The sequence below is a fragment of the Saccopteryx bilineata genome, chromosome 10 (genome assembly GCF_036850765.1).
Source record: "Saccopteryx bilineata isolate mSacBil1 chromosome 10, mSacBil1_pri_phased_curated, whole genome shotgun sequence".
Classification (NCBI taxonomy): domain Eukaryota; kingdom Metazoa; phylum Chordata; class Mammalia; order Chiroptera; family Emballonuridae; genus Saccopteryx; species Saccopteryx bilineata.
Genome location: NC_089499.1, coordinates 18,579,867 through 18,605,519, shown reverse-complemented (window position 1 = coordinate 18,605,519; position 25,653 = coordinate 18,579,867). Strand labels below are relative to the sequence as shown.

Below are 25,653 nucleotides of genomic sequence, written 5' to 3'. Positions count from 1 at the left end.
TCGGTTGGAGCAAGTTGGCCCCGAGTGCTAAGAATGACTCCATGGCCTTTCTTCAGGTGCTAAAGTAGCTCAGTTGTCAAGCAATGGAGCAATGGCCCCAGATGGACAGAGCATCACCCCATAGGGGACTTGCCAGGTGGATTCCGGTCAGGGTGCATGTGGGAGTCTGTCTCTCTACCTCCCCGCTTCTCACTTAAGAAAAATTAAAACTTAAAAAAAACAACAACAGAGAGTCAGGCAAGGCCTGACCTATGGTGGTGCAGTGGATAAAGCATCAACCTGAAACGCTGAGGTCACGGGTTTGAAACCCTGGTCTTGCCTGGTCAAGGCACATATAATGATTTCTGCTTCTCCCCTCTTCTCTCTTTTTCCCCCCTCTAAAATAAATAATAAAAAAAAGACAAGCAATAGAATTTCCCAAGCAACCCAATATTATATTTTATCTTTCAATTTTTTGGCAGCAACTCTTCAAGAACACATACTTAAATGCATCTTTTTGTACAAATCAGGTGTTTTATTGGTGCTTCTTGGTGATGACTCTGGATAAAGATCCGAGTCCCTTTTACATTTCTCAGCTCCATCCTCTCTCCCCAGTCAAATGCATCTATAAAAAACCCCTCTAATTCCTTCTAAAGCAAAAGTACTTGGTAAGCATATATCTGCTCCTTAAATTGCTTGCTTACTAGAATCTTCTGGTGAGACACATAACGGATACAATTACCCTGTCTTTCAGCTCTGCTAAGTTTTCTTGGGCGCCTCCAGTTGGTTTTGGAGAACTCTTGGCACGTTTTTGGGTGTAGTCGGCCTCGGAAGGACAGGTCTTTGCTCACCCAGTACGTTGGGCAGAGCAAGTGAGTGCTTAATTAACTCTAATGAATAAAAGGTGTTGGCACTCGGGCCCTCAAATGCACCTCTGTTTCAAATTGTTATAAGAGCCTGGAATTTTTTCAGTCCTACAAATAAAGCCAGTAAGTTTTGGCCCGTGGAACCTCGACAAGTTACCATGAACAAACAAGGGGTATTTTTTAGCAGCATTGCCTTCCGATTTCCCACCACTGCGTGCATCTGCGGGGGAAGGGGGGGCGGTCTCCTATAAGCTCCGCCCATCTCCTCTCTGAAACCAGTGTCTGTGTTGCTTGGGCCTCGAGCTCAGATACAGTCCATGCATGGGTTTCCGTCTGCTTGTGATTTATGTCATCTGCTTCCTTGTCTGAACATGCAAGACGCGGTGCAGCAAACCTGCCCGTCCTCGACAAACTTGTTATTTGCCACTCTGCAGCCTGGCATGGGGGGTCCACTAAGCCGCCCTACAGGGGAAAGTTCATGGGTACCTTCCCCCACCTCCCAGTCCTCTTATTGGCCTTTAATTTTGTAGCATATTGTATATATCATTAATTTAATTTTCTACTGGCTTGTAAAAGTAATTGCTGGAAAAAGTAAAATGTATGCAAACCAAGAGAGCCTCAAGTATCTGCTCCTGGCTTTATTCAACCCACTAAGAAAAGTATGCATATGTAAATACAGACACACACACACCTGCACCTCTCCGTGTCTCAGACAGGAGTAGGTATGATACAACCTCAAGCTTCATAAACGCTCACTGATGGGATTTCTCCAAACCTTCCCCTTTGCCACACACAGTGTAATAAGTGTTTCTGAACCACATGGGGAAGGAGCAGCGAGGGCCCATTGTCTTCTACGCTGGAAGGAGAGGGAGGCTGAAATTCCCTCTAGCCCCATCTCTCCGCGAACTCCCTGGGCTGGTGGTTCCTCATTGGAGGGGTTGTATTCCTCCTCCAGAAATTTCATCCTCTGCCGGCTTACCTATCTGCTTAGTTAACTCTGAATGGCCTCTGAAAGCAGTTTCAATGTCTTCTCCTAGAGCAGGGGTCCCCAAATTACGGCCCACGGGCCACATGCGGCCCCCTGAGGCCATTTATCCGGCCCCCACCGCACTTCCAGAAGGGGCACCTCTTTCATTGGTGGTCAGTGAGAGGAGCATAGTTCCCATTGAAATACTGGTCAGTTTGTTGATTTAAATTTACTTGTTCTTTATTTTAAATGTTATATTTGTTCCCGTTTTGTTTTTTTACTTTAAAATAAGATATGTGCAGTGTGCATAGGGATTTGTTCATAGTTTTTTTTATAGTCCAGCCCTCCAATGGTCTGAGGGACAGTGAACTGGCCCCCTGTGTAAAAAGTTTGGGGACCCCTGTCCTAGAGGAAATGTCCCTGGGCCTCCTTGGCCCCCCTCCCCCTGTGTGGGCTGACCGTGGGCCCACCCCTGGCCTGGCAGGGAATCCCACCCATCACTGATTTACTGGTCTCTCCCCCACACTCTCAACAGACTCATGAACAGAAGGGACAGTATCTCACTGAGCAGTTCACTGCAGGAGTGCATCGCACATTGTAGGTATTACTTGGTTCCTGAGCCAGTGAACGCAGCTAAGAACCTTGTGGAGGGGGGACCCATCTTTCTCATTGAGATCAAGACTCCTAAAATTTTTTTAAAAATCAGTGACTTGTTGGAATTGTTTAGAGTTAAACAATTTGCTTGGCCCCAAATAGGCCAATAATAAATAAGTTACTATTTAGTTATTATTTTTGTTGATATTATTATTATAACTTCCAAGAACCCTTACTTGTAAAGAAGCTGATTCTCCATTTTCCCAGCCTTCCTCGTGCTTGGCTCAGAAAACCCTCTTCTGCCCCCTTCAGTACCATGTAGTTTAGTTCACATTTAACTCCGGGCTCTCCTCAGTGCTTCCTCCTGCTACTCTGCCCTGCAGTCACCCTCTCCACCTCAACTCTGGGTCCTCCCAGGCAGCTGGAGGGCCAGCAAGGGGAAGCCGGGTCTCAGGGGTCTTGGGAGGGGAGGGAGAAGAGGGCTTTTCTCTTTGCCTGAATCCGAGGGTGCCAACTGATGATTCTCAGATATGTTTTGTTGTGCCCACAAAGGTGGCACATATAGTGCTTTAAAAGAATGGACATTAGGTAGCAATATTTAAAGATCAGTATTCCTGGCAATGCCAGGCCCCAGTTCTTACACAGTAACAATCAGGTGAAGCAGAAAACCAACAGGCCCTTTGAAGCATTAGTGCTCTTGCTCACCGCATTCCCCACCACTTCCGATTACATCCTTCATGACTTGAGTTTGAATGTTGGGGGCTGATTTCATTGCATTCCTCAGTTCTCAGATGTTGCTTTACGATAAGAGGAAAATAAAATGCTTCTGGTCACTGAGTGTCAAACTAAAGCAGAAATATGAAGGTATAATCCAGGAGGTCATATATTTCAAGAAAAACCAGAGTAACTGTCCTCTTTTGTGTCAGGGAAGACCTTTCTACAAAGTTAATATTGAAGCCTGAGTGTTTCTGGTTCAGAAGACTATAACTCAAGGAGCCATTCTGCAACAAATCTAGCCTGATTCAATTACTTGTCTTACCTTATCTGTCTAACCCTAGAGGATTTAAGACCTCTGGTCAAATTGATAGAACTTTCTAGAACCCAAACAAATCCCCAACCCAGAGGTAATGTTGATAAATAAATCTGGGCCCCGTCTCCACCTATTTTCAAATTGAAGACAGACCAGAGTGACTGGCAGCTTTCAGGATTGGAGTGGCAAGAGCACAAGAACATTTTTACTTCTCAGCCAAGCTCCCGCTTTCCCACAGGACACATCCTTAATAACAGAAGGGGTGGCAGGACATTGTGGGGATGATGAATCACCAAACCAAGTGTGCCTGGAGACTCTGAACTACAATGGAATTTGAGAACTCTATTTTTAATCAATCATAAATAACTATTTTTTATTTTCTTAACTTTTTGAAATAATGTCGGACTAACAAAAAAAGAGTTGCAAACATTGCTGATCAGAATGTAAACTGGTACAGCCATTATGAAAGAAAGTATGGTGGTTCTTCAAAAAATGAAGAATAGTAGAGCACTGGTCTGGCACGTGGATGTCCTGGGTTTGATTCCCAGCCAGGGCACACAGGAGAAGCACTTATCTGCTTCTCCACCCTTCCCCTCTCGCTTCTCTCTCTCTTCCTCTCCTGCAGCCATGGCTCAATTGGAGCGAGTTGGCCCCAGGCACTGAGGATGGCTCCATGGCTTCTCTCTCAGGTGCTAGAATGGCTTGGTTGCCAAGCCACAGAGCAGCGGCCAGATGGGCAGAGCATCGCCTGGTAGGGGGCTTGCTGGATGGATCCCGGTCGTGGCGCATGTGGGAGTCTGTCTCTGCCTCCCTGCCTCTCACTTAATAAAGAAAGAAAAGAAAAATTCAACTGAGTATATTTGAAGATCTAATTGGCTCTATTAAGCGAATTTATGAATTGATCAGAATACCATCTAGCAACTAGAAGGGTGCTCAGAAGCAAGGTAAGAAAGGGAAGCTTTTTATAGGCAGAAAGACAGTGGTTCAGGAAAGTTAAAAAAAAAGTGGATTATTTCTGCAAAGCCACTTTTCCTTACAGCAGGGGGTTTTATCAGGCAGATTATCTCACTAGTGCTGCCCAGGAAATTCCAGACTGATTGGTTTAAAATTCCACTCCTGGGAGAAGCTCTAATTGCAATTAAATTAGGAATTAAGTCTTGGTGAGACTTAGCAAGAGTGATTCCATTTTGGGTCTGTTGTTTCTTTTTAAAAGAGCTTAATCAAGCCTGGCCTGTGGTGGCGCAGTGGATAAAGCGTCGACCTGGAAATGCTGAGGTCGCCGGTTCGAAACCCTGGGCTTGCCTGGTCAGGGCACATATGGGAGTTGATGCTTCCAGCTCCTCCCCCCTGTCTCTCTCTCTCTCTCTCTCTCTCTCTCCCCTCTCCTCTCTAAAATGAATAAATAAAATAAAAATTAAAAAGAAATAAAAGAGCTTAATCAAATCTCTTAATTTTGGTCTATCTGATCTTTCCTCATAATTAAATTCAGGTTGTTCATTTTGGTAAGAATACCAGAGAAGTGATATTGTATCTTCCTCAATGCATCATAGCAGGAGGTATATGATGTCTGGTGATTTTTTTTTTTTTTTTTTTTTAGAGATAGAAATAGACAGACAGGAACGGAGAAAGATGAGAAACATCAATCATCAGTTTTTCGTTGCGACACCTTAGTTGTTCATTGATTGCTTTCTCATACAGCAGACCGAGTAACCCCTTGCTCAAGCCAGCAACCTTGGTCCAAGCTGGTGAGCTCTGCTCAAACCAGATGAGCCCGCACTCAAGCTGGCGACCTCGGGGTCTCGAACCTGGGTCCTCCAAATCCTAGTCTGATGCTCTATCCACTGCGCCACCGCCTGGTCAGGCGTGTCTGGTGATTTTAACTTTGATGCCTGGCGGTGGCTCCCACGTTTCTCCACTGCAAAGTTACTTATGAATTAAGAAGGGAAAACAGTATCTTCTGGGGAAATTCTCTGAAATGAGAAATACCTCTTTTCTCATTCATAATTTCACCCACTAATTCTAAGGTCCCTTGATGAGTCTTGCCTGAAACAATCATAATTCATTTTAAACTAGAATAATAACGAAGAGAAACGTGATAGGTTAATTTATGAACAGTGTTTCATAAATGAGAATGACCCTTAATGTTCTCTTTCTCAGATAGCAGGTGGAAGTCACAAGGTGTCCACTTATGTCATTGAATTATTTATGATCCCTGGGTCCCTAGTGAATGGCCTGGGTTCCATGCCCCCCCTCCCCCCGAGAATGCTATTTGTCATAACTTTTGCTTATTGGGTAATATGCCTTGTGGAAACCATATTTCAGACTGTATAAACCCTCAAGCCTACGCCGCACATATCACCCTCATTCCACACAAACAGATCTTAGATTTCTCTGTGTCTATTTGAGCATGACCTGCTCATCCTGGCCCTTGTGGTATTACCTGGGTTGTTCCTGTAAGCTGTGGTGAGGTCCCATCTTCCCACCCACTTCTCTAATTTTACCAGTTATATAGTTTCCACAAGTCTCAGCTCAAAGCTCTGTTCTGCATGAAGACTTTTATGGGAGGGCAGAGTCTAGCTTTTCTTCCTTTGATATGTTTCTGCACTTAACATTAAAGTCTGGCTCTCAGCACTCCCCCAAGGTCTACTTTTTCTTCCTTTGCTATTTTTCTGCACGTAACAGTCAAGATGGGGAAATTAAAAAAAAAAAAAGATGCATCATTCCCCAAGAAATAGTCAAGAAAGGTGCATAAAATTAATAAATTCTAAAGAAAAGCGCAAGCTTTCTGGAAATCATAGAAAAAGTGGCTTTTGAAATGGGCCTTGAACGATGCCGAATCTGAGCTGTGGGTGAAGGTAGGAGGCTTTCTAGAATGAAAGAGTTGGTTCTGGGCATTAAGGGGTCATGCCTACAGAGACACGTGACAATGTATATATAATACTTGCGGCTGGCCTAGAAAGCATCCTAGACTGGTTGGGTAAAGGCTGGGAGAGACTCAACCACTTTATACAGGCTTTTACGCTGTGTTGAGTGGGATGTTTGCCTAGATTTGAGCCTGGGGTTTCAGGACAATAATTCTTGCAGGAAGTTGTGTGTGTGTGTGTGTGTGTGTGTATGTGGGGGGGTGGGGGGTGGATTGGATAAATGTCATTGGAGGAATGGACACCAGTCAGGAGTGTTCCAGACAGAAGATGAACCTCTGAATTCTGGCAGTAGTTGGACAAGAGCAGGCAACTGGTCAACCACTGTCCTGCTGCTGCTTTGTAGTTCTGAAATCTTTTTTTTTTTTTAATTTTAATTTTAATTTATTCATTTTAGAGAGGAGAGGGAGAGAGAGAGAGACAGAAAGAGAGAGAAGGGGGGGAGGAGCTAGAAGCATCAACTCCCATATGTGCCTTGACCAGGCAAGCCCAGGGTTTTGAACCGGTGACCTCAGCATTTCCAGGTCGACGCTTTATCCACTGCGCCACTACAGGTCAGGCCAGTTCTGAAATCTAAGAAGCCGAAAACCAAGAGCTTCCTCTCAAGTTTACAGAGAATTTGTTTGGTAGAAAAACCTAACTTCGACGAATGTGACACTATTTATTGTCTTTATTTATCCCACTTCGTGAATTAAAAGGTGGCCACGATCCTTTTCTGCTCTGCCCATCCAGAGGAGGTTTCTGTTCTAGGCTGTCCTGGTCCCTGGCTTTGGCCGAGAGAATGTAGCAGAAACGAGGCCATGCAGCTTTCAAGACTGGGCCTTAGGAGAGCTGCAGCTTCTGCTCTTGCCCCTCTAGGGAGCCAGTTACCTTGTAGAAGTACAACTACCCTGAGCCCACCACGCTGTAAGGAAGCCTACACTTCGTGGAGAGAGAGACAGGCGAGTTGGGAGTACTGACGCGCCAGAATGTGAGTGGAGCCTTTTCTAGGCCCGCCCACTGGAAAGCAGCTGAGTGAACGACTCCAACCCACACCTCACGCGGCAGAAGAGCTGCCTGCGAACCCTGCCCAAATTCCTCAGCCACGGATTCATGAACAGATAAGATGGTTGTCATTTTACATCACTAATGTCTGAGGAGCGTTTACTACATGGAAACAGATAACTCAAACACACTTAATGGCATTCTCATATTTTCAGGGCAGAAAAATCCGTGTATCCGACTAAAGGGCCTAGACCTAGAGCTTACCGAGGGGGTGGTATAGTATAGGCTAAATGCACATTTTACCTTCTCAAAGAGAAAAAGCCGGATTTTTATTTTATTTATTCATTTTAGAGAGGAGAGAGAGAGAGGGGGAGAGAGAGACAGAGAGAGAGAAGGGGGGGAGAAGCTGGAAGCATCAACTCCCATATGTACCTTGACCAGGCAGGCCCAGGGTTTCGAACCGGCGACCTCAGCATTTCCAGGTCGACTCTTTATCCACTGCGCCACCACAGGTCAGGCAAAAAAAAGCCGGATTTTGAAATCCATCTGGCTACAAGTGGTGTTTGTTGTTGTTATTGTTGTTATTTTCCCTTGAAATTTTTTTTATTTTTTGCATTTTTCAGAAGCTAGAAACGGGGAGGCAGTCAGACAGACTCCCGCATGTGCCTGACCAGGATCCACCCGGCATGCCCACCAGAGGGCGATGCTCTGCCCATCTGGGGCATTGCTCTGTTGCAACCAGAGCCATTCTAGCACCTGAGGCAGAGGCCACAGAGCCATCCTAAGCGCCTGGGCCATCTTTGCTCCAATGGAGCCTTGGCTGTGGGAGGGGAAGAGAGAGACAGAGAAGAAGGAGAGGGGGTGGAGTGGAGAAACAGATGGGTGCTTCTCCTGTGTGCCCTGGCCAGGAATCGAACCCGGGATTCCTGCACGCCAGGCCGACGCTCTACTGCTGAGCCAACTGGACAGGGCCTTGTTACTGTTGTTATTGAGAAGGAACTGTCCTTTGTATAATATTACAGAAATAGAGTTGTCTTGAGTTCCTTCCTGTCTTCCTGCATTCCCTAAATGTCATGAATGATGCCATTGACTCCTCAAGCCATTTCATGTATGTATCTCCTTTTTCCCAGCTACACTATCAGTTTCTCTCAGCCAGGCATGCATCAGTCTCCTGAAGAGCTCATTCAAACACAGCTTCCTGGGCTCTGCCCTCAGAGTTTCTGACTCAGTGGGTCTAAAGTGGGGCTCCAGATATTGCATTTCTGAAAATTCCTAGGGGATGCTGATGCCGCCGGTCCAGGGGCCACACTTGAAAACCACTCCTCCAGGGGGACTGCTGTTTTCATTTCAGTTGTACCTGTCCACCACCGCCATGTGCTTAGCGAATGATCATTAATAGAGTTTCCCTAAATTTTTATCTTTGTAATACTTTTTGAAGCCTTAACTTTTACTCTTGAGGTCCTCTGGGTTAGGCTCTACCTAGACTTAGAAGAAACTAAATCCTCATTTTATCAGACTGCAGTTTTTTGCTTTCTTCTCAGTTCAGCTGATAGGATATTGTGGATGAAATGTCCCTTCTGGCCTCTTTTTACACCTGTCACGGAATAGCTCAGAGGGAATGCTTTCGCTATGACCCAAAGTAATCTTCTATTTGTGACCAAGGATCATTTCCGTTCTTTTTGGTGGTTTCCAAATAAAATTACTCTCTTGCCATCCTTTCACAAAACAGGAGAGAACACCCAGAACGTGCTTTTTGGTGAGAGGTCCATCTATAAAAGCCTGCATTTTACGGATGAAGCCCAGAGAGATGGAGCCACTTGCTCATGGTCATATACAGTTGAGAAAAGCCAGTGCCCAGGTGATGGAGCTCGGGTCGAACTCAGGAGCCATCACCTGGCTTCCAAGGATCCCCACGACAAAGCGACCAAGTGCTTCCTGAAGCCCTGACCCTGTGCTGCGTTCACCCCACAGCACGGTCTTTCCATGCGGAGGAGCGACCCTGCTTGATCCGCTGAATGAAACGGCTTGGCTGCCCTCTGCATTTTGGCGTGCACAGGCACGTATTCTAATACTGAACACAAAAGCACAGCCCATGCGTCATAAACTTCGCTTTCACCCCCAACACCTTCCAAACATATTCTTCCGAGAGTGACGGGAAGAGTCACACTGATCCATCTTGACCAGGGACCCAAGTACTCACCCCCCACCCCCATCACCGGGCCAGGAGACGTCGCCTCGGCTCCACCGAGCCCCGCGACAGAGCCACTGCGTGCGCCCGGAGGCGTCTGGCCCTTCAAGCCCAGCGATTAAGTTTGTTCCTCACATTGTTCCCAACAGGAGGGGCAGGAAATAAGGCCGGGCTGCGGTGGCGGCCACAGCGGGCGGGGGAGAAGCTCGGGCCGTCTCCTGGGCAGTCCTGGCGGCCTCGCATCGATCTCGGGTCTAAGGTCCGGCCGGGTCAGAGTTCCCGCCGCCCTCTCTCGCGTGCGCGTCACCACCCCACCCCCGGCCTCGGTCGCGGCTCAGAGGCTCATTCCTGGAGGCCCGGGTGTCCCCGAGGGGCCCCGAAGCCCAGGCCGCCGTCAGGTGGAAGGAGACAGGTCAGCGGTGGCTGCCCGCCCGGGGGAGGCGGAGCCTATCCGAGGCCGGGGCCGAGCAGAGGGGCCGCAAGAGGCCGAGACCCCGCGCCCCTCCTTCCCGCGACCCTGGGTACGACCCGGCGCCCTCCGCGCCGCACCGTCCGCGGCAACAGGTGAAGAGGCGGCCGGCCGCGGCGCCTCGGCGGGACGGTCCCTCCCCTGCGCACCCGGCGCCCGCCCCTCTCCACGCCCCCTCCCCTCCTCCCGGCCTCCGCCGCCCGCCTCGGCCGCCCGGCGGCCTCCCCTGCTCGGGCTCCTTCTCCTCCGCTCGGGCCGATCGCCGCCCGAGAGCCCGCACGCCGAGGAGCGGGGCGCCGCACACTCGCGGGACACGCGCTGCCGCCGGGCCGGCCCCCGCTCGGCGCCCCGCGCGCCCCCCGCCCGCGCCGGCCGCGCTCCCCTCCCCCTCGCCGGGGTCCCGGGGCTCAAGGCCGACCGGACGCGCTGGGGGTCCCCGAAGAGGGGCCAGCCCCGCCGAGGCGCGACGATGGAGGAGCCGCCGCGCGCCCGCCCGCACACCGTCACCACCACCGCCAGCTCCTTCGCGGAGAACTTCTCCACCAGCAGCAGCAGCTTCGCCTACGACCGGGAATTCCTCCGCACCCTGCCCGGGCTCCTCATCGTGGCGGAGATCGTGAGTGCCGGGGGCGGGGCGGCGGGCGCGGGGGTGGGGGGGCCCTGCGCGTGCTCCTCGGCCCGCAGCCGGCTGCGGTGCGCACAGCCGCTGCGAAGGAACTCGTTTTGCTCAGCCTCACCTTCTTCCCCAAGTGTGAGCTCGGAGACCACCTCTCTGAACGAGGTCCAGTCATCTTGGGGAAGGGGCTTGTGACCCTCAGGATGCCTGTTGGGGGAGAAACCCAACTTGGTGGGCCCTGTGGGTGATCCTGGCGTATCCTGGGAGCAGGATGCTTGCTGGGCAAGGGCTTGATGTTAATGAGTGGCACGGATACCTGGTGCCGCCCTCACCTGATCTCCACGTGGTTGGCCTCCTCCCTAAAGCAAACTTTCCAAAGATCAGGGGAGAGGAGAGGATGGATTCTTTTCCTAATTATCTCCCTGCTTATAAAATTGAGCTGAGTCAGAAAATGTTTAGTGAATAAAATCTGAGGGCCTCAACTTCTGAGGACCAAAGGGTCTCCTGCTTGGTGCTGTGGCACGTCCTGGCACAGGCTTATAACACTCCCGGGTAGGAGGCCGGGCATATATATGATATATTCATTCTCCTCTTCATGGGAGGTCACGGAGGCTGAAGGGTCAAGTGATTTCCTTCGAGGTCCCAGCCAGTCCCTCATGGCCGAAAAAGGACTGGGTCCCTGTTAACAGCTAGTGGTGGCCACTGTTTATTCAGTCTTCACTATGTGTCAGGGTCTCCACGAACTCTTCTGCCCTCATGTAATCCGCACAACAACCCTACCCTGTGAAGGGGGGCTTCAGTTATTATCCAATTTTGCATGTGAAGAAACTGGGGCATAGGCAGGGGAAGGAAGACCCACCTGGAGATGGAGGAGCTGAAATTCAAACCTAAGCCTGACTGTGGCCAGAACCCTACTCGTAACAGCATCCCATCCGGCATCTAACCAGCGCGCCTTCCGCCGTGTGTTACATACTTTCCTTTTACACATTTGGGACTGAAAATCTAGTGTGTATGGGGGAAGAGAGTGGGAGCCACGGAGGTGCAGAAGTGACAAGACTCAGAAACACTTTCAGCAAAACCTGTGGACATCAGATAGCTGACTTGCCCCTCCATTGTCTCAGCCCCACCCCGGATCTACTGAGAAAAACCGAGGTAGCTCCAGTGCACTTAACGTTTGAGAAGTGTTAGTTTAGCCCATCCCCCATCCCCTTCCCTCGGCTGGTATTGAAGGACGGGGGAAGACCCAATGAAAAGCTTAAGGGATTGGAATCACCTTGCAGGGCCTGGCTTATAGGAATTCAACAAATATTTACTGTGCGAATGAAGGAGTTGGCAGACTCCCTTGCTCTGTGGGAGCAAACAGAAGCTAAAATGCCCTAGATGGGGCATCTGCCCTGGGGTGGATTTTGACCAGGCATGAAGTAAAATGCCTCTTATTTTTCCAGTTTCCTATCAATATGCTCTTGTTTCACACTTTTTCAGAAAATAGAAAAGTAAAGGAAGGAAACATACGTGGCCCACAATCCCATTACTAGAAATAACGACTGTTGATATTGGCCGATATCCTTTCAGATTTCAATAATATTTTTGCAAAAGGTGGGAAAAGATGTAAGAAAAATTGCCCTTTTTGCTACTATAGCTGAGATTTTATTTTTGACAGAACTATATATGCAGGTGGTCAGAGTCAAATAGTCCTGTAGGCAGAAATGTTTCCTGCAGCATCTTCATACCCAAAGGTACGCACCTTCAACTCGCTTAGAGCTCTAAATGATGTCTTTATAATGCTGTTTCTTGCTATATATATATATATTTTTTAATTAATTAATTTATTTTTATTTTATATATTCATTTTAGAGTAGAGAGGGAGAGAGAGAGAGAGAGAAAGAGAGAGAAAGGGGGAAGGAGCAGGAAGCATCAACTCTCATATGGGCCTTGACCAGGCAAATGTATGGTTTCGAACCCGTGACCTCAGCATTCCAGGTTGACGGTTTATCCACTGCACCACCACAGGTCAGGCTGTCTATATATTTTTTTTATTGTAGGCGTTATCCATTAGTTACCTGCTCTGAAAGATGAAGCTTTAGCTGTCTGGACCCCCATTACTCACATACCTTCCTGTCTCTCACTATATTTTGGGTTCAGTCAATAACAAAGATTGACCTTAGGACACTGAGCCGCTGAGTAGTCTATGAGCACTTTTTCATTCCTGCCCAATTTCTTGTTTTTGTTTTTTTTTAATTTTTAAAAATTATGTTTTCTACTTTTTATTTCTCTAGATATGTAGTCATTAATTTTACCTTAATTGTCTAAATCACTTCTTAGGAAAAATGACAGACATTCTGAGACAAAACTGAGAGTTATTCTATCAGGGTCATACTCATGAGCAACCCTCCTTGGGGGCCTCTGGCCTGCTGCCACCTGGCCTGCTCCCCTGGGTGGCCTGGGGCCTCCTGCACCGTCACCCATCACCCCGAGATTCTCTTCCTCCCTCTCCTGGGCTGGGTCCCCTGCTTCCCACAGCAGTGTCCTCCTCCCTGCCTTGCCTTCCTCTTGTTGGGGGAGGGGTTGGTGGTCTGCAACCTGTAGTAGTTTCCTAAGAAAGGATGCATGTATAAATTGAGATGTACATCTTTCAAAATGTCTTGATTCGACTGTTACACACAATTCATAGCTTGGGTAAAGACTGTTAGATTGGAAATAGTTTTCCTTCCGAATTTTTAAAGTATTCTTCTGTTGTCTTCTAATTATTCTGTTTCTTTTTCAAATATTTATTTTAATTCTTTTTTAATTTTTATAAGAGTTTGTTTGAGCCAAAACTGACAACACTTGCCAGGAATGATCTCAAATGCCTTATTTATTCCAATTTGTGATCTTCCCTCCCCCCCCCCCCCCGAAGCCTATAGAATCTTCTTTCTTCTGTAATATCACAGCCACATGCTTTCATGTGGGTCTGTCTTCTTCCATTGTACTGGGGACCTGGTGTGTTCTTCAATCAGGAAAACTTATGAATCTCTTTAAGGAGATTTTTAATTTTTTTTTTTTTTTTTTTTTTTGTATTTTTCTGAAGCTGGAAACGGGGAGAGACAGTCAGACAGACTCCTGCATGCGCCCGACCGGGATCCACCCGGCACGCCCACCAGGGGTGATGCTCTGCCCACCAGGGGGCGATGCTCTGCCCCTCCAGGGCGTCGCTCTGCCTAGACCAGAGCCACTCTAGCTCCTGGGGCAGAGGCCAAGGAGCCATCCCCAGTGCCCAGGCCATCTTTGCTCCAATGGAGCCTTGGCTGCAGGAGGGGAAGAGAGAGACAGAGAGGAAGGAGGGGGGGGGGGGGGGAGAAGCAAATGGGCGCTTCTCCTATGTGCCCTGGCCGGAAATCGAACCTGGGTCCCCCGCACGCCAGGCCGACGCTCTACTGCTGAGCCAACTGGCCAGGGCCAGATTTTTAAAATTTTTATCTTTACAGTTTCTCAGGTTTCTTTTTTTCTGAAATTCTCTTGATAGTTTTGTGTTTTTTTTTCCTAAGCATCTATTTCCTTATAATTTTTTTTCCTGGACTAAAGATCTGTATTCACTCACCTTACCATGAGCATTTTTCAGGGTCTGGGATCTCTCACATTTCGATTGCCTCGGTTTTCCATTTTAAAATGCATGTTCCTAGATTTTACGATTACAGCCAGTGCCATCGCAGTCTTCCTTGTCTGGCCCTCTCTCCACATTTTTCCAGTGATTTTTATGAGGAAAAGTTCCTTACAGTAGAAGTATTGTATCAAAGGGTGTACAAATTTAAGTGTTTGGTTATTTATTCTGAAATTATCTTTCTCCGAAGTTGTACTGGTTTAAACTGTCATCAGTAGTGTGAGTCTATGAATTAAAAACATCTTTTTTTTTTTTTAGATAGAAGAACTCTTTAAAATTAAAATGTTAACGATCATCTTAAACGATATACTGTTTTACTGAGTCTAAAATATTTTTTTTGTTCATAGTTTGATGTTTGAATCTGGGTGTAGCTTATACTAGATGGTTTCTTGGATGTAATAAAATACAGTATCACTGATTCTTTAATTGGGTAAAGACTGTTAGATTGGAAATTGCTTTCCTTCGGAAAGGTTTCAGATTATTGCTGTCCCAGTCCCCCTCCCCCAAGAATGTTACTATTCTGCCTTGAAAAAAAAATACTGAGACAAAAAAGTTACTAAGAACCTGACTTCCTGCTTGAACCTAGGGGAAATGAAATAATAGAGAACCAAACACAATGTTTCCCCAGATTTGTTGTCAAAATCACTTCCCTGGTTTCTCATGGAGGGTGGGGGTGTAAGTGGTAGTAGCTACTAAAACACTCTAGGCTATGCCAATGTAACATCATGTTGAGACCAAATTGTAGTTGTTTCCTTTTTAAAAATGTTTTTATAGCAAACTAAAAGCAATAGAACACTTGACCTGTGATTTGTAGGATGCTGTGATCTCATAAGGATCCTAAGCACCTCAAGAAGAAAAGGGATTTGTCAGAAGTTGAGTTAGTTGTACCTTTCCTGTTTTGGTGACTTCCAGATGAACTATAGTATTCATATAATAATGTTAGGTCATCTTTCATTTCCTTAGACTATCATGAGCGAACTTAGTTGGGGAAGGACAAATCGGGTTTACTGAAAGCTAGGCTCTAAATAACTCTATTCCTTTTGAGTTCTTTTTTTAAAATGGGGAACACAGGTTCCATTTCACACACACACACACACAACACCTAGTCTTTGTAGAAAAATTAGAAAAATGTGGGTAAGAAAAAAAATGTAATTCTAGCCCTCATAGTGGTCTCTAACAGGTGTGGTACAGCCCCAGGTCTGGGAGTGGGTGGGTTTTGTTTTTTTAAACAATTTTTAATTTTTATTTTTTTTATTACAGAGACAGAGAGAGAGTCAGAGAGAGGGATAGACAGGGACAGATAGACAGGAACAGAGAGAGAGAGAGATGAGAAGCATCAATCATTAGTTTTTCATTGCGACACCTTAGTTGTTCATTGATTGCTTTCTCATATGTGCCTTGACCATGGGCCTTCAGCAGAAGGAGTAACCCCTTGCTCCAGCCAGCGACCTTAGGTCGAAGCTGGTGAGCTTTTGCTCAAACCAGATGAGCCCGCACTCAAGCTGGCAACCTTGGGGTCTCGAACCTGGGTCCTCGGCATCCCAGTTCGACGCTCTATCTACTGTGCCACCGCCTGGTCAGGCTGGTTTGGTTTTTTTTTTTTTTTGCATTTTTCTGAAGCTGGAAACAGGGAGAGACAGTCAGACAGACTCCCGCATGCGCCCCACCGGGATCCACCTGGCACGCCCACCATGGGGCGAGGCTCTGCCCACCAGGGGGCGATGCTCTGCCCATCCTGGGCGTCGCCATGTTGCGACCAGAGCCACTCTAGCGCCTGAGGCAGAGGCCACAGAGCCATCCCCAGCGCCCGGGCCATTTTTGCTCCAATGGAGCCTTGGCTGCGGGAGGGGAAGAGAGAGACAGAGAGGAAGGTGCGGCGGAGGGGTGGAGAAGCAAATGGGCGCTTCTCCTGTGTGCCCTGGCCAGGAATCGAACCCAGGTCCTCTGCATGCTAGGCCGACTCTCTACTGCTGAGCCAACCGGCCAGGGCTGGTTTGGTTTTTTAATGGTAATTGTAATGTCTTGAGTTTCCACTGGTGTTTAGTACCCTGGGGGCCAGGTATGTAAATATCCTGAAGTCTCCATCAATGAAGAATTGCTTCACCAGTTGCCAATAGTTCCATAGTTAAGGACCTCTGAGCAAACCCGTTTACCTCTTGTAATAAACCATTCCAGAATTTCTCAAGTGGTTATATATACTGCTCACAAATATTAGGGGATATTTCAAAATGAATATGAAGCAATAAAAAAAGAATCATTTGATTTTTTTAAAAAAATTAAACAAGAACATCAGAAAAGCAAACGACAAGTCAGAAGAAGTTGTTCGATTATGCAAAAGACCATCTGCACGTTCCCTGATCCCCTAATTTTTGTGAGCAGTGTATTATCTGTAATTTTTAAATGCAGTCCCTTGTAAACTACTTTTTGTTTACTACTGTGGCCATCTGTGCTGGACACCTTCCATTTGTCCCTCAGCCCATTCTCCACCCTGCTCTCCACCCTGAAGACACACAGCCATGTGCTGTCTCAAGGGCTTCCCTCTGCTGTCCCATTGGCTTCCTCCGGAGTGTCACCTGCAGGAAGCTGTAGGGTGAGGGAGAGCAGATTCTGGGTATTCCTGCCCCAGGATTCCTCCCTGTGGCCCCCCATGGAAGGCGGATGCCTGGCAGCCCTCTCCACACAACCGTTTCCCCTAGCTCTGGTGACTCCATTCCCAGGTGCCTGTGCTGCCAGACACTGCGCTATCACTGGTGGTTTACCAGCACCCTGCTCTATAAGTAGCTTCTTTATTAAGCTCCGCTCACATTACCCTATCTGAATGTGCCCAGTTTCCTGCTGAGACCTGTTTAATTACCTTTACTAATCAATGATTAATTTCTTATAATATACTTAATAGCCACATAGTATGCCATAAATATCCAGGCTTCCCCTCTTCACTTTCTGTTTCTTTCTTTGCTTTAGCAATGTTGTAATAAACAATTTTTTTTTGTATTTTTCAAAGTGAGAAGTGGTAAGGAGACAGACAGACTCCTGCATGTGCCCCACCGGGATCCTCCCGGCATGCCGACCAGGGGGCGATGCTCTGCCCCTCTGGGCCGTTGCTCCACTGCAACCGTAGCCACTCTAGCGTCTGAGGTGGAGGCCATGGAGCCATCCTCAGTGCCTGGGCCAACTTTGCTCCAGTGGAGCCTTAGCTGCAGGAGGGGAAGAGAGAGACAGAGAGGAAGGAGAGGGGGAAGGGTGGAGAAGCAGATGGGTGCTTCTCCTGTGTGCCCTGGCCAGGAATCAAACCCAGGACTTCCACATGCCAGGCCAACGCTCTACCGCTTAGCCAATCGGCCAGGGCTAAACATCTTTAAACTAAATCTTTGAGGATATTCTTTATTGTCCTCTAAGGATGAGTACTTAGAACTGAATAAAAGGTATATGAATATTCTTTAAACTCAAGTTTATTGAGGCATACTGTAAAATTCACTCTTTATAGTGTAAAATTCTGTGAGTTTTGGCATATGCATTTTTTAATGCAGAGGTAGGGAGAGAGAGAGAGAGACAAGAACATCAATCTGTTCCTGTATGTATCCTGACCAGGGATCAAACTGGCAATCTCTGTGCTTTGAGATTATGCTCTAACCAACTGAGCCATCTGGCCAGGGCATTGGCATATGTGTTGTTTTTGTTTTTTACAGAGACAGAGAAAGAGTCAGAGAGAGGGATGGACAGGGACAGACAGGAATGGAGAGAGATGAAAAGCATCAATCATCAGTTTTTCCTTGCGATACCTTAGTTGTTCATTGATGGCTTTCTCATATGTGCCTTGACCGTGGGGCTACAATAGACCGAGGAACCCCTTTCTCAAGCCACTGACCTTGGGTCTAAGCTGGTGAGCTTTTGCTCAAACCAGATGAGCCCATGCTCACGCTGGCGACCTCGGGGTCTCGAACCTGGGTCCTCTGCATCCCAGTCTGACGCTCTATCCACTGCGCCACCGCCTGGTCAGGTGGCATGCATTTTTTAAAAATACATCTCTTCTTCCTCTTCTTCCTCCTCTTTCTCTCCTTCCTCTCCTCCTCCTCCTCCTCCTCTTTTCCAAGTGAGAGGAGGGGAGATAGAGAGACAGGCTCCCACATGCGCCCAGCCTGGGATCCATCCAGCAACCTCTGTCTAGGGCCGATGTTCTGCCCATCTGGGGCCATACTCCCAACCGGGCTATTTTTAGTGCCTGAGGCAGAGGCTTTACAGAGCCATCCTCAGTGGCAGGGGCCGATGTGCTGAAACCAATTGAGCTATGGCTGTGGGAGGAGAACAGAGAGAGAGATGGAGAGAGAAGGGGGAGTGGGAGGGATGTAGAAGTAGATAGTCATTTCTCCTGTGTGTCCTGACTGGGAATCAAACCTGGGACATCCACTTGCCAGTCCCATGCTCTACCACTGAACCAACCAGCCAGGACCTAAAATATATTTTTTAAAATTTATTTATTGATTTTAGAAGAAAGAGAGAGAGAGAAAAACATTGATTTGTCCCACTTATGCATGCATTCATTGGTTGATTTTTGTATGTGCACTGACTGAGGGTCCAACCTACAACCTTGCTATATGAGGACAACACTCTAACCAGCTGAGCTACCCAACCAGGCAGCATGTGCATTTTTTTAAAGCAGCTTTATTGAGATATCATTCATATAATAAAGTTGATCGTTTTAGCCATGACCAAGTAGCTCAGCGGATAAAGCGCCGGCTCAGCACAGTGCGGTCATAGGTTCGTTCAGGTCAGGGCACATGTGAGAAGCAATCAGTGAGTATACAACGAAATGGAACAAATAAGTGAGATGATGAATTGATGCCTCTCTCTCTCTCTCTCTCTCTCTCTCTCTCTCCCTTCCTCCTCTCTTCTTTCCCCCCCCTCTCTCAAAGCAATGGGGAAATTTTTTTTAACTTTAAAAACATTGATTTTTTTTAAAGTGTACAATCCAGGGGTTTTTAGGATTTTTACAGAATTGTACAACTATCAACACTACTTAAGTTTAGAACATTTTTGTCGGCCCTGGCCAGTTGGCTCAGTGGTAGAGCCTCGGCCTGGCGTGCAGGAGTCCTGGGTTTGATTCCCGGCCAGGGCACACAGGAGAGGTGCCCATCTGCTTCTCCACCCTTCCCCCTCTCCTTCCTCTCTGTCTCTCTCTTCCCCTCCCGCAGCCAAGGCTCCATTGGAGCAAAGTTGGCCCAGACGCTGAGGATGGCTCTATGGCCCCGGCGGGGGTCGCGACCCACAGGTTGAGAACCACTGTTCTATGGCCTCTGCTTCCGGCACTAGTGGCTCTGGTTGCAACGGCCCAGATGGGCAGAGCATCACCCCCTGGTGGGCATGTGGGTGGATCCCAGCTGGGCGCATGCGGGAGTCTGTCTGACTGCCTCCCCCTTTCCAGCTTCAGAAAAATACAAAAAAAAAAAAGAACATTTTTGTCACCTCTAAAAGAAACCCTCTATTTTGTAGCAGTCCCTCTACATTTTTTCCTTCCCTTAGCCCTTGGTACCCACTAATCTGCCTTCTGTCTCTATGTATTTATTATTCTGGACATTTTACATACATGCAAGCCTACCATGTATGGCCCTTTCTGTCTGGCTTCTTTCACTTAGCGTGATGTTTTCAGGGGTCATCTATGCTGTAGAATGTATCAGCACTTCATTTATTTTATTACCAAATATCCCTTTGTATATTATACAACATACATTTTGTTTATCTATTAATCAGTTGATGGATATTTGGGTTGTTTCTACATCATCACTTTTATGAATAACGCTGCTGTGAACCTTCACATACAAAATTTTGTGTGGGCATATGTTTTCAATCCTCTTGGGCATTTACCTAGGAATAAAATGGCAGGGTCGTGTGGTAACCCCTTGGTTAATATTTTGAGGCACTACTAGACTGTTTCCGAGGTGGCTGAACTACATTACAATCTCAACAGCAATATGAAAGTTCCAATGTTTCCATGTCCTCACTAAGATTTGTTACTTTCTGTTTTCTTGATCTTTGCCATCCTAATGGGTATGAAGTGGTTTCTCACTGTGGCTTTGGTTTGTGTTTCTGTAATGACTGACTGATGATAGTCTGCAATTAATTCTTCATGTATACTCTTCTATATGTATATTCTCTTTGGAGAAATGTCTTTTGAAATTGAAATCCTTTGCCATTTAAAAATTTACATTAATTTAATTTATTGTTGAGTTGTAAGAGCTCTTTACATAGGCTGGGTACAAGTCCCTTAACAGATGTGTGATTTGCAATTTTTTTTTTCCATTCTATGGGTTCTTAATTTGATGAATTACAATTTATGTATCTTTTCTGTTGTTTGTTTTTGGGGTATATCTAAGAAGCTTTTGCCTAACCTAAGGTCACAAAGTTGTATTTCTGTGTTTTCTCCCAAAAGTTGTATAGTTTTATGTCTTACCTTTAAGTCAGTGATTTATTTGGAGTTCATTTTTGTATATAGTGTGAGGCCAGGGTTTAAATTCATTCCTTTCCATATGGATATATAATTATCCTAGCACTATTTGTTGGAAAGACTATTTTTGTCCCATTGTATTGTTTTGGCATACTTGTCAAAAATCAAATAACCTGAAATGTTAGGTTTTACTTCTGGATTCTCAGTTTTATTCCATTGATATACGTCTACACTGTATTGATTATAACTTTGTAGAAGGTTTTGAAATTAGAAGTGTGAGTTCACCAAATTTTTTAAAAATTGTTTTGGCTATTTAAAGTCCCTTGCATTTCCATCTGAATTTTACTACCAGTTTGCCATTTTTTGCTAAAAAGGCCAGCTGGGGTTTCAACATAGATTGTGTCAAATCTGTAGATCAATTTGGGAATTGTCATCATAACAAAATTAATTCGTGAACATGGATGTCTTTCCTTTTATTTAGATCTTCTCTTATTTCTTTCAACAGTATTTTATAGTTTCCAGCATACATGTCTGACAGTTGTTAATTTTATTCCTAAGCATTTTATTTATTTATTTATTTTTTGTATATTTCTGAAGTTGGAAACGGGGAGGCAGTCAGACTCCCGCATGCGCCCGACCGGGATCCACCCGGCATGCCCACCAGGGGGCGATGCTCTGCCCATCTGGGGCGTAGCTCTGTTGCAACCAGAACCATTCTAGCACCTGAGGCAGAGGCCACAGAGCCATCCTCAGTGCCCAGGCAAGCTTTGCTCCAATGGAGCCTTGGCTGCAGGAGGGGAAGAGAGAGACAGAGAGGAAGGAGAGGGGGAAGGACGGAGAAGCAGATAGGCGCTTCTCCTGTGTGCCTTGGCCGGGAATAGAACCCGGGACTCCTGCACGCCAGGCCGATGCTCTACCACTGAGCCAACCGGCCAGGGCTTATTCTTTTTAATGCCATCACAAATTGAGTAATTTTTCTATTTCATTTTTGGGTTGTTCATTGCTAGATCATAGAAATCCAATTGAGTTCTGTATCTTTGATCTTATAGCCTATAACTTTGCTGACCTCATTTATTAGTGTTTACAGCAGGGGTCCCCAAACTGCGGCCCGCGGGCCACATGCAGCCCCCTGAGGCCATTTATCCCACCCCTGCCGCACTTCTGGAAGGGCACCTCTTTCATTGGTGGTCAGTGAGAGGAGCATAGTTCCCTTTGAAATATTGGTCAGTTTGTTGATTTAAATTTACTTGTTCTTTATTTTAAATATTGTATTTGTTCCCGTTTTGTTTTTTTACTTTAAAATAAGATATGTGCAGTGTGCATAGGAATTTGTTCATAGTTTTTTTTATAGTCCGGCCCTCCAACGGTCTGAGGGACAGTGAACTGGCCCCCTGTGTAAAAAGTTTGGGGACCCCTGGTTTACAGGGTTTTGTGTGTGTGTGTGTGTGGCTTGGCATATATGTTTTTAAAGCTTTTGATGTTAACTGTCAAGTTGTAGAGAAAGGTTTGTACAAATTTGCATTCCCTCTAATGGTGTTTCACTGTGTAACAAGGTATTTTTCTGCAAACAAACTTTCTTTTAATATTTGTTGGTTTTATTGCAGTGGGAGATATACAAAATAATAAAAGCCAGGTTACCATAGGCACCCACTTGTAAGAAAGAATATCAGCTAATATTTGGAGGAGATCTGGACTTGTGAAAAGTGACAAATTGTTATTATTTGCAGTTCTGTGATTATAGAAGTTGAATATATTTTTAAATTTAATTTATTGGGGTGACATTGGTTGGAATGCTATGAGCATGCTTTTGGTAACCACCTATTTTTTTCCTCTGCCCATTTGAAAAATGGGGCTCTTTCTTTTCTTTGAAAAATATTTTAAAGATATAAAGGGAGAGAAAACTTGAATGAGAATTACCTCCCAGGCGGGAAATCGGTTTGGTTTGGGCAATGTGTTAGAATAGGGATGGTCCTGTTTTAGCTCCTTATGTTTTAAACATAAAAACAATTTGTGTTTTTCTAATAAGAATGTATTTATGCACTGATGTAATTAAAGAAGCTTACAGCAGAGTAATGTGTTCATTGTAAAAACAAATTTCAAATATAGTGAAAACAGAAAGTCTCTGATAATTACCCTCTTTCCTCCATGCTCTCCTCATCTACCCACCTGCCCTGATGTACTTACCATTCACATTTCTCCAGACAGTTTTTTTTTTTGTTTTGTTTTGTTTTTTTGTATTTTTCTGAAGTTGGAAACGGGGAAGCAGTCAGACAGACTCCCGCATGCGCCTGACCGGGATCCACCTGGCATGCCCACCAGGGGGCGATGCTCTGCCCATCTGGGGTGTTGCTCTGTTGCGACCAGAGCCATTCTAGCGCCTGAGGCAGAAGCCATGGAGCCATCCTCAGCGCCCGGGCCAACTTTGCTCCAATGGAGCCTTGGCTGTGGGAGGGGAAGAGAGAGACAGAGAGGAAGGAGAGGGGGAGGGGTGGAGAAGCAGATGGGTGCTTCTCCTGTGTGCCCTGGCTGGGAATCGAACCTGGGACCCTGCACGCCAGGCTGATGCTCTACCACTAAGCCAACCGGCCAGGGCCCAGACAGTTTTTTGAACATGTGCAAACATACACATATATATAAGACACACAAATAGATGAAAATTATATATATTGTGCAGTTTTTTTCATTAATACTATCTTGATATTTTTCCATATTTTTTTGTTCACCTATATATTTCCTTTATATTAAGGGTATTAATTTTCTCATCTATCATTTGTTATTAGCATCATTCATGACATTTTTTTCATTAAAATAAGTTTCTAATTTGCATGAAATCTAAATTGTTAGCCTTATGGAGTTTACTTTGCTTAACCATGGCTTCCCTACCCCCAAGATTATACAGATATTTGAAGAAAATATAGGAGAACTTTTTATTTTAGTGTTAAGAATATTTACCATCATAAATTCTTTTTGTGTGTATAAGGTAAGAATAAAATGTCACTTTTTCCCCCAAGTGGATGTGTAGTAGTCTCACCATTAATATCATATTTGCATATATGTATAACTATTTTTTTTTACCCTATTCTGTTCTGTTCCTGAGTCAATGTCAACCCTTTAAATTTCTGTAGCTTTATCATGCATTTTAATGTTCAGTAGGGTAAGTCATACAGATTTTTCTATTTTTTTGCTATTCTTGTATACCTACACCAACACGTGATTTTCAGAATCCTTGTTCCTTAAATGCCATTATGACTTTGATTGAGATTGCATTGTATATATAAATTAATTGAGGAGATGTCCTTATGATATTGAATTTTAACACCTAGGCATACAGGTGGAGTAACAATAGAGTTACAGTTACGAGTACACAAAACAGTTTATTCTTATATTATTATTTATTAATTATTGTATTATTATCCATACAAAAAGCTATAAATCTACTTTTGCCTCACCCTGTAATTTTTTTTTTCCAGAGACAGAAAGAGAGTCAGAGAGAGGGATAGACAGGAATGGAGAGATGAGAAGCATCAATCATTAGTTTTTCGTTGTGCATTGCAACACCTTAGTTGTTCATTGATTGCTTTCTCATATGTGCCTTGACTGTGGGGCTACAGCAGACCAAGAACCCCTTGCTCAAATCAGCAACCTTGGGTCCAAGCTGGTGAGCTTTTGCTCAAACCAGATGAGCCCGTGGTCAAGCTGGTGACCTCGGGGTCTCGAACCTGGGTCCTCCGCATCCCAGTCTGACGCTCTATCCACTGCGCCACTTCCTGGTCAGGCCTCACCCTGTAATTTATCTTTCTATTTAAGTCATTACCTGCTCTTGAAGTCCTAAGTTTTCTTCCAGATGAGTCTTATGTATTTCTTACAAATTTAAGTAATTCCCATTTTTGATAAACAAAATTTGTCAAATTGAATTGGCTTTATCAGTTTCTTCTTATTTGTGATTTATGAGAAAGCTCTTAATTTTCTTATTTTAATCTTGTGTATAACCATCTCAGTTATTCTAATAGTTTTGTTATTTTATAAGTAAATTATAAGATCTGTGAATAAGGATTTTTTTTCTTTATATATTAACTTTATTTTTCATTATTTCATAGGTCAGGACTGCCAGCATATACATGTTGAATGATGGGGGTTATATGGGTATCTTTGGCTGGCTCATAGCTTTAATTGGGATGTTTTCAGTTTTTTAATGATAGTGCAAGTTTTTTACCTGTACGGTCATGTATATATTCTTTATTGAGTTAAGGAAAGGAAATTTCAATATGTACCCATTTTAATCAAGAATAAGTGTTGGATTTAGGAGATAGGATTTAGTGTTTGTATGGTAGTTGTTTATTGAGATGATCATACATGATCATACGGGTTTTTGCCTCCCTCAATTTGCTAACAGAGTGAATTATATTTGGAAATCTAATGTCTAATCATTCATGCACCCTTGGGATAATACCTACTTAGTTCATAGGTATTTTTCTAATAAACTGTTAGATTTTAAAACTTTTTATTACTCTTGGATTTGATTTGTTAATATATGTGGGTGGGAGGTTGTTTCTATGCTCATATGTAAAACTAGCCTTCTAGGTTACTTTGCTGTGATCTAGTTTGTCTGGTTTGCCATATCAGCTTTTTTTGGCTGGCATTTATCTGATATATTTTTGTCCTTTTTTTTTTCTTTTTTGACTTTTCAGAATTATTTTTTTTTAATTTAATTTAATTTTTTTTTACAGAGACAGAGAGAGAGTCAGAGAGAGGGATAGACAGGGACAGACAGACAGGAACAGAGAGAGATGGAGAAGCATCAATCATTAGTTTTTCGTTGCGACACCTTAGTTGTTCATTGATTGCTTTCTCATATGTGCCTTGACCGCGGGCCTTCAGCAGATCGAGTAACCCCTTGCTCGAGCCAGCGACCTTGGGCTCAAGCTGGTGAGCTCGGGGTCTCGAACCTGGGTCTTCTGCATCC

The 25,653-nt window shown here is 45.2% G+C and overlaps 1 protein-coding gene and 1 long non-coding RNA gene across 2 annotated transcripts in view; both read left to right on the top strand.

The window, feature by feature from the left end:
* Positions 1 to 25,653, top strand: part of LOC136314345 (uncharacterized) — a 251,799-nt gene that overhangs the window by 35,528 nt on the left and 190,618 nt on the right. The gene's annotated exons all lie outside the window — the stretch shown is intronic.
* Positions 9,733 to 25,653, top strand: part of CMTM8 (CKLF like MARVEL transmembrane domain containing 8) — a 93,149-nt gene continuing 77,228 nt past the window's right edge. Inside the window, exon 1 of the mRNA XM_066245101.1 lies at positions 9,733 to 10,614. Within this exon, the coding sequence (XP_066101198.1) occupies positions 10,468 to 10,614 (147 nt within the window). The 5' untranslated portion in view covers positions 9,733 to 10,467. The remainder of the gene's footprint in view (positions 10,615 to 25,653) is intronic.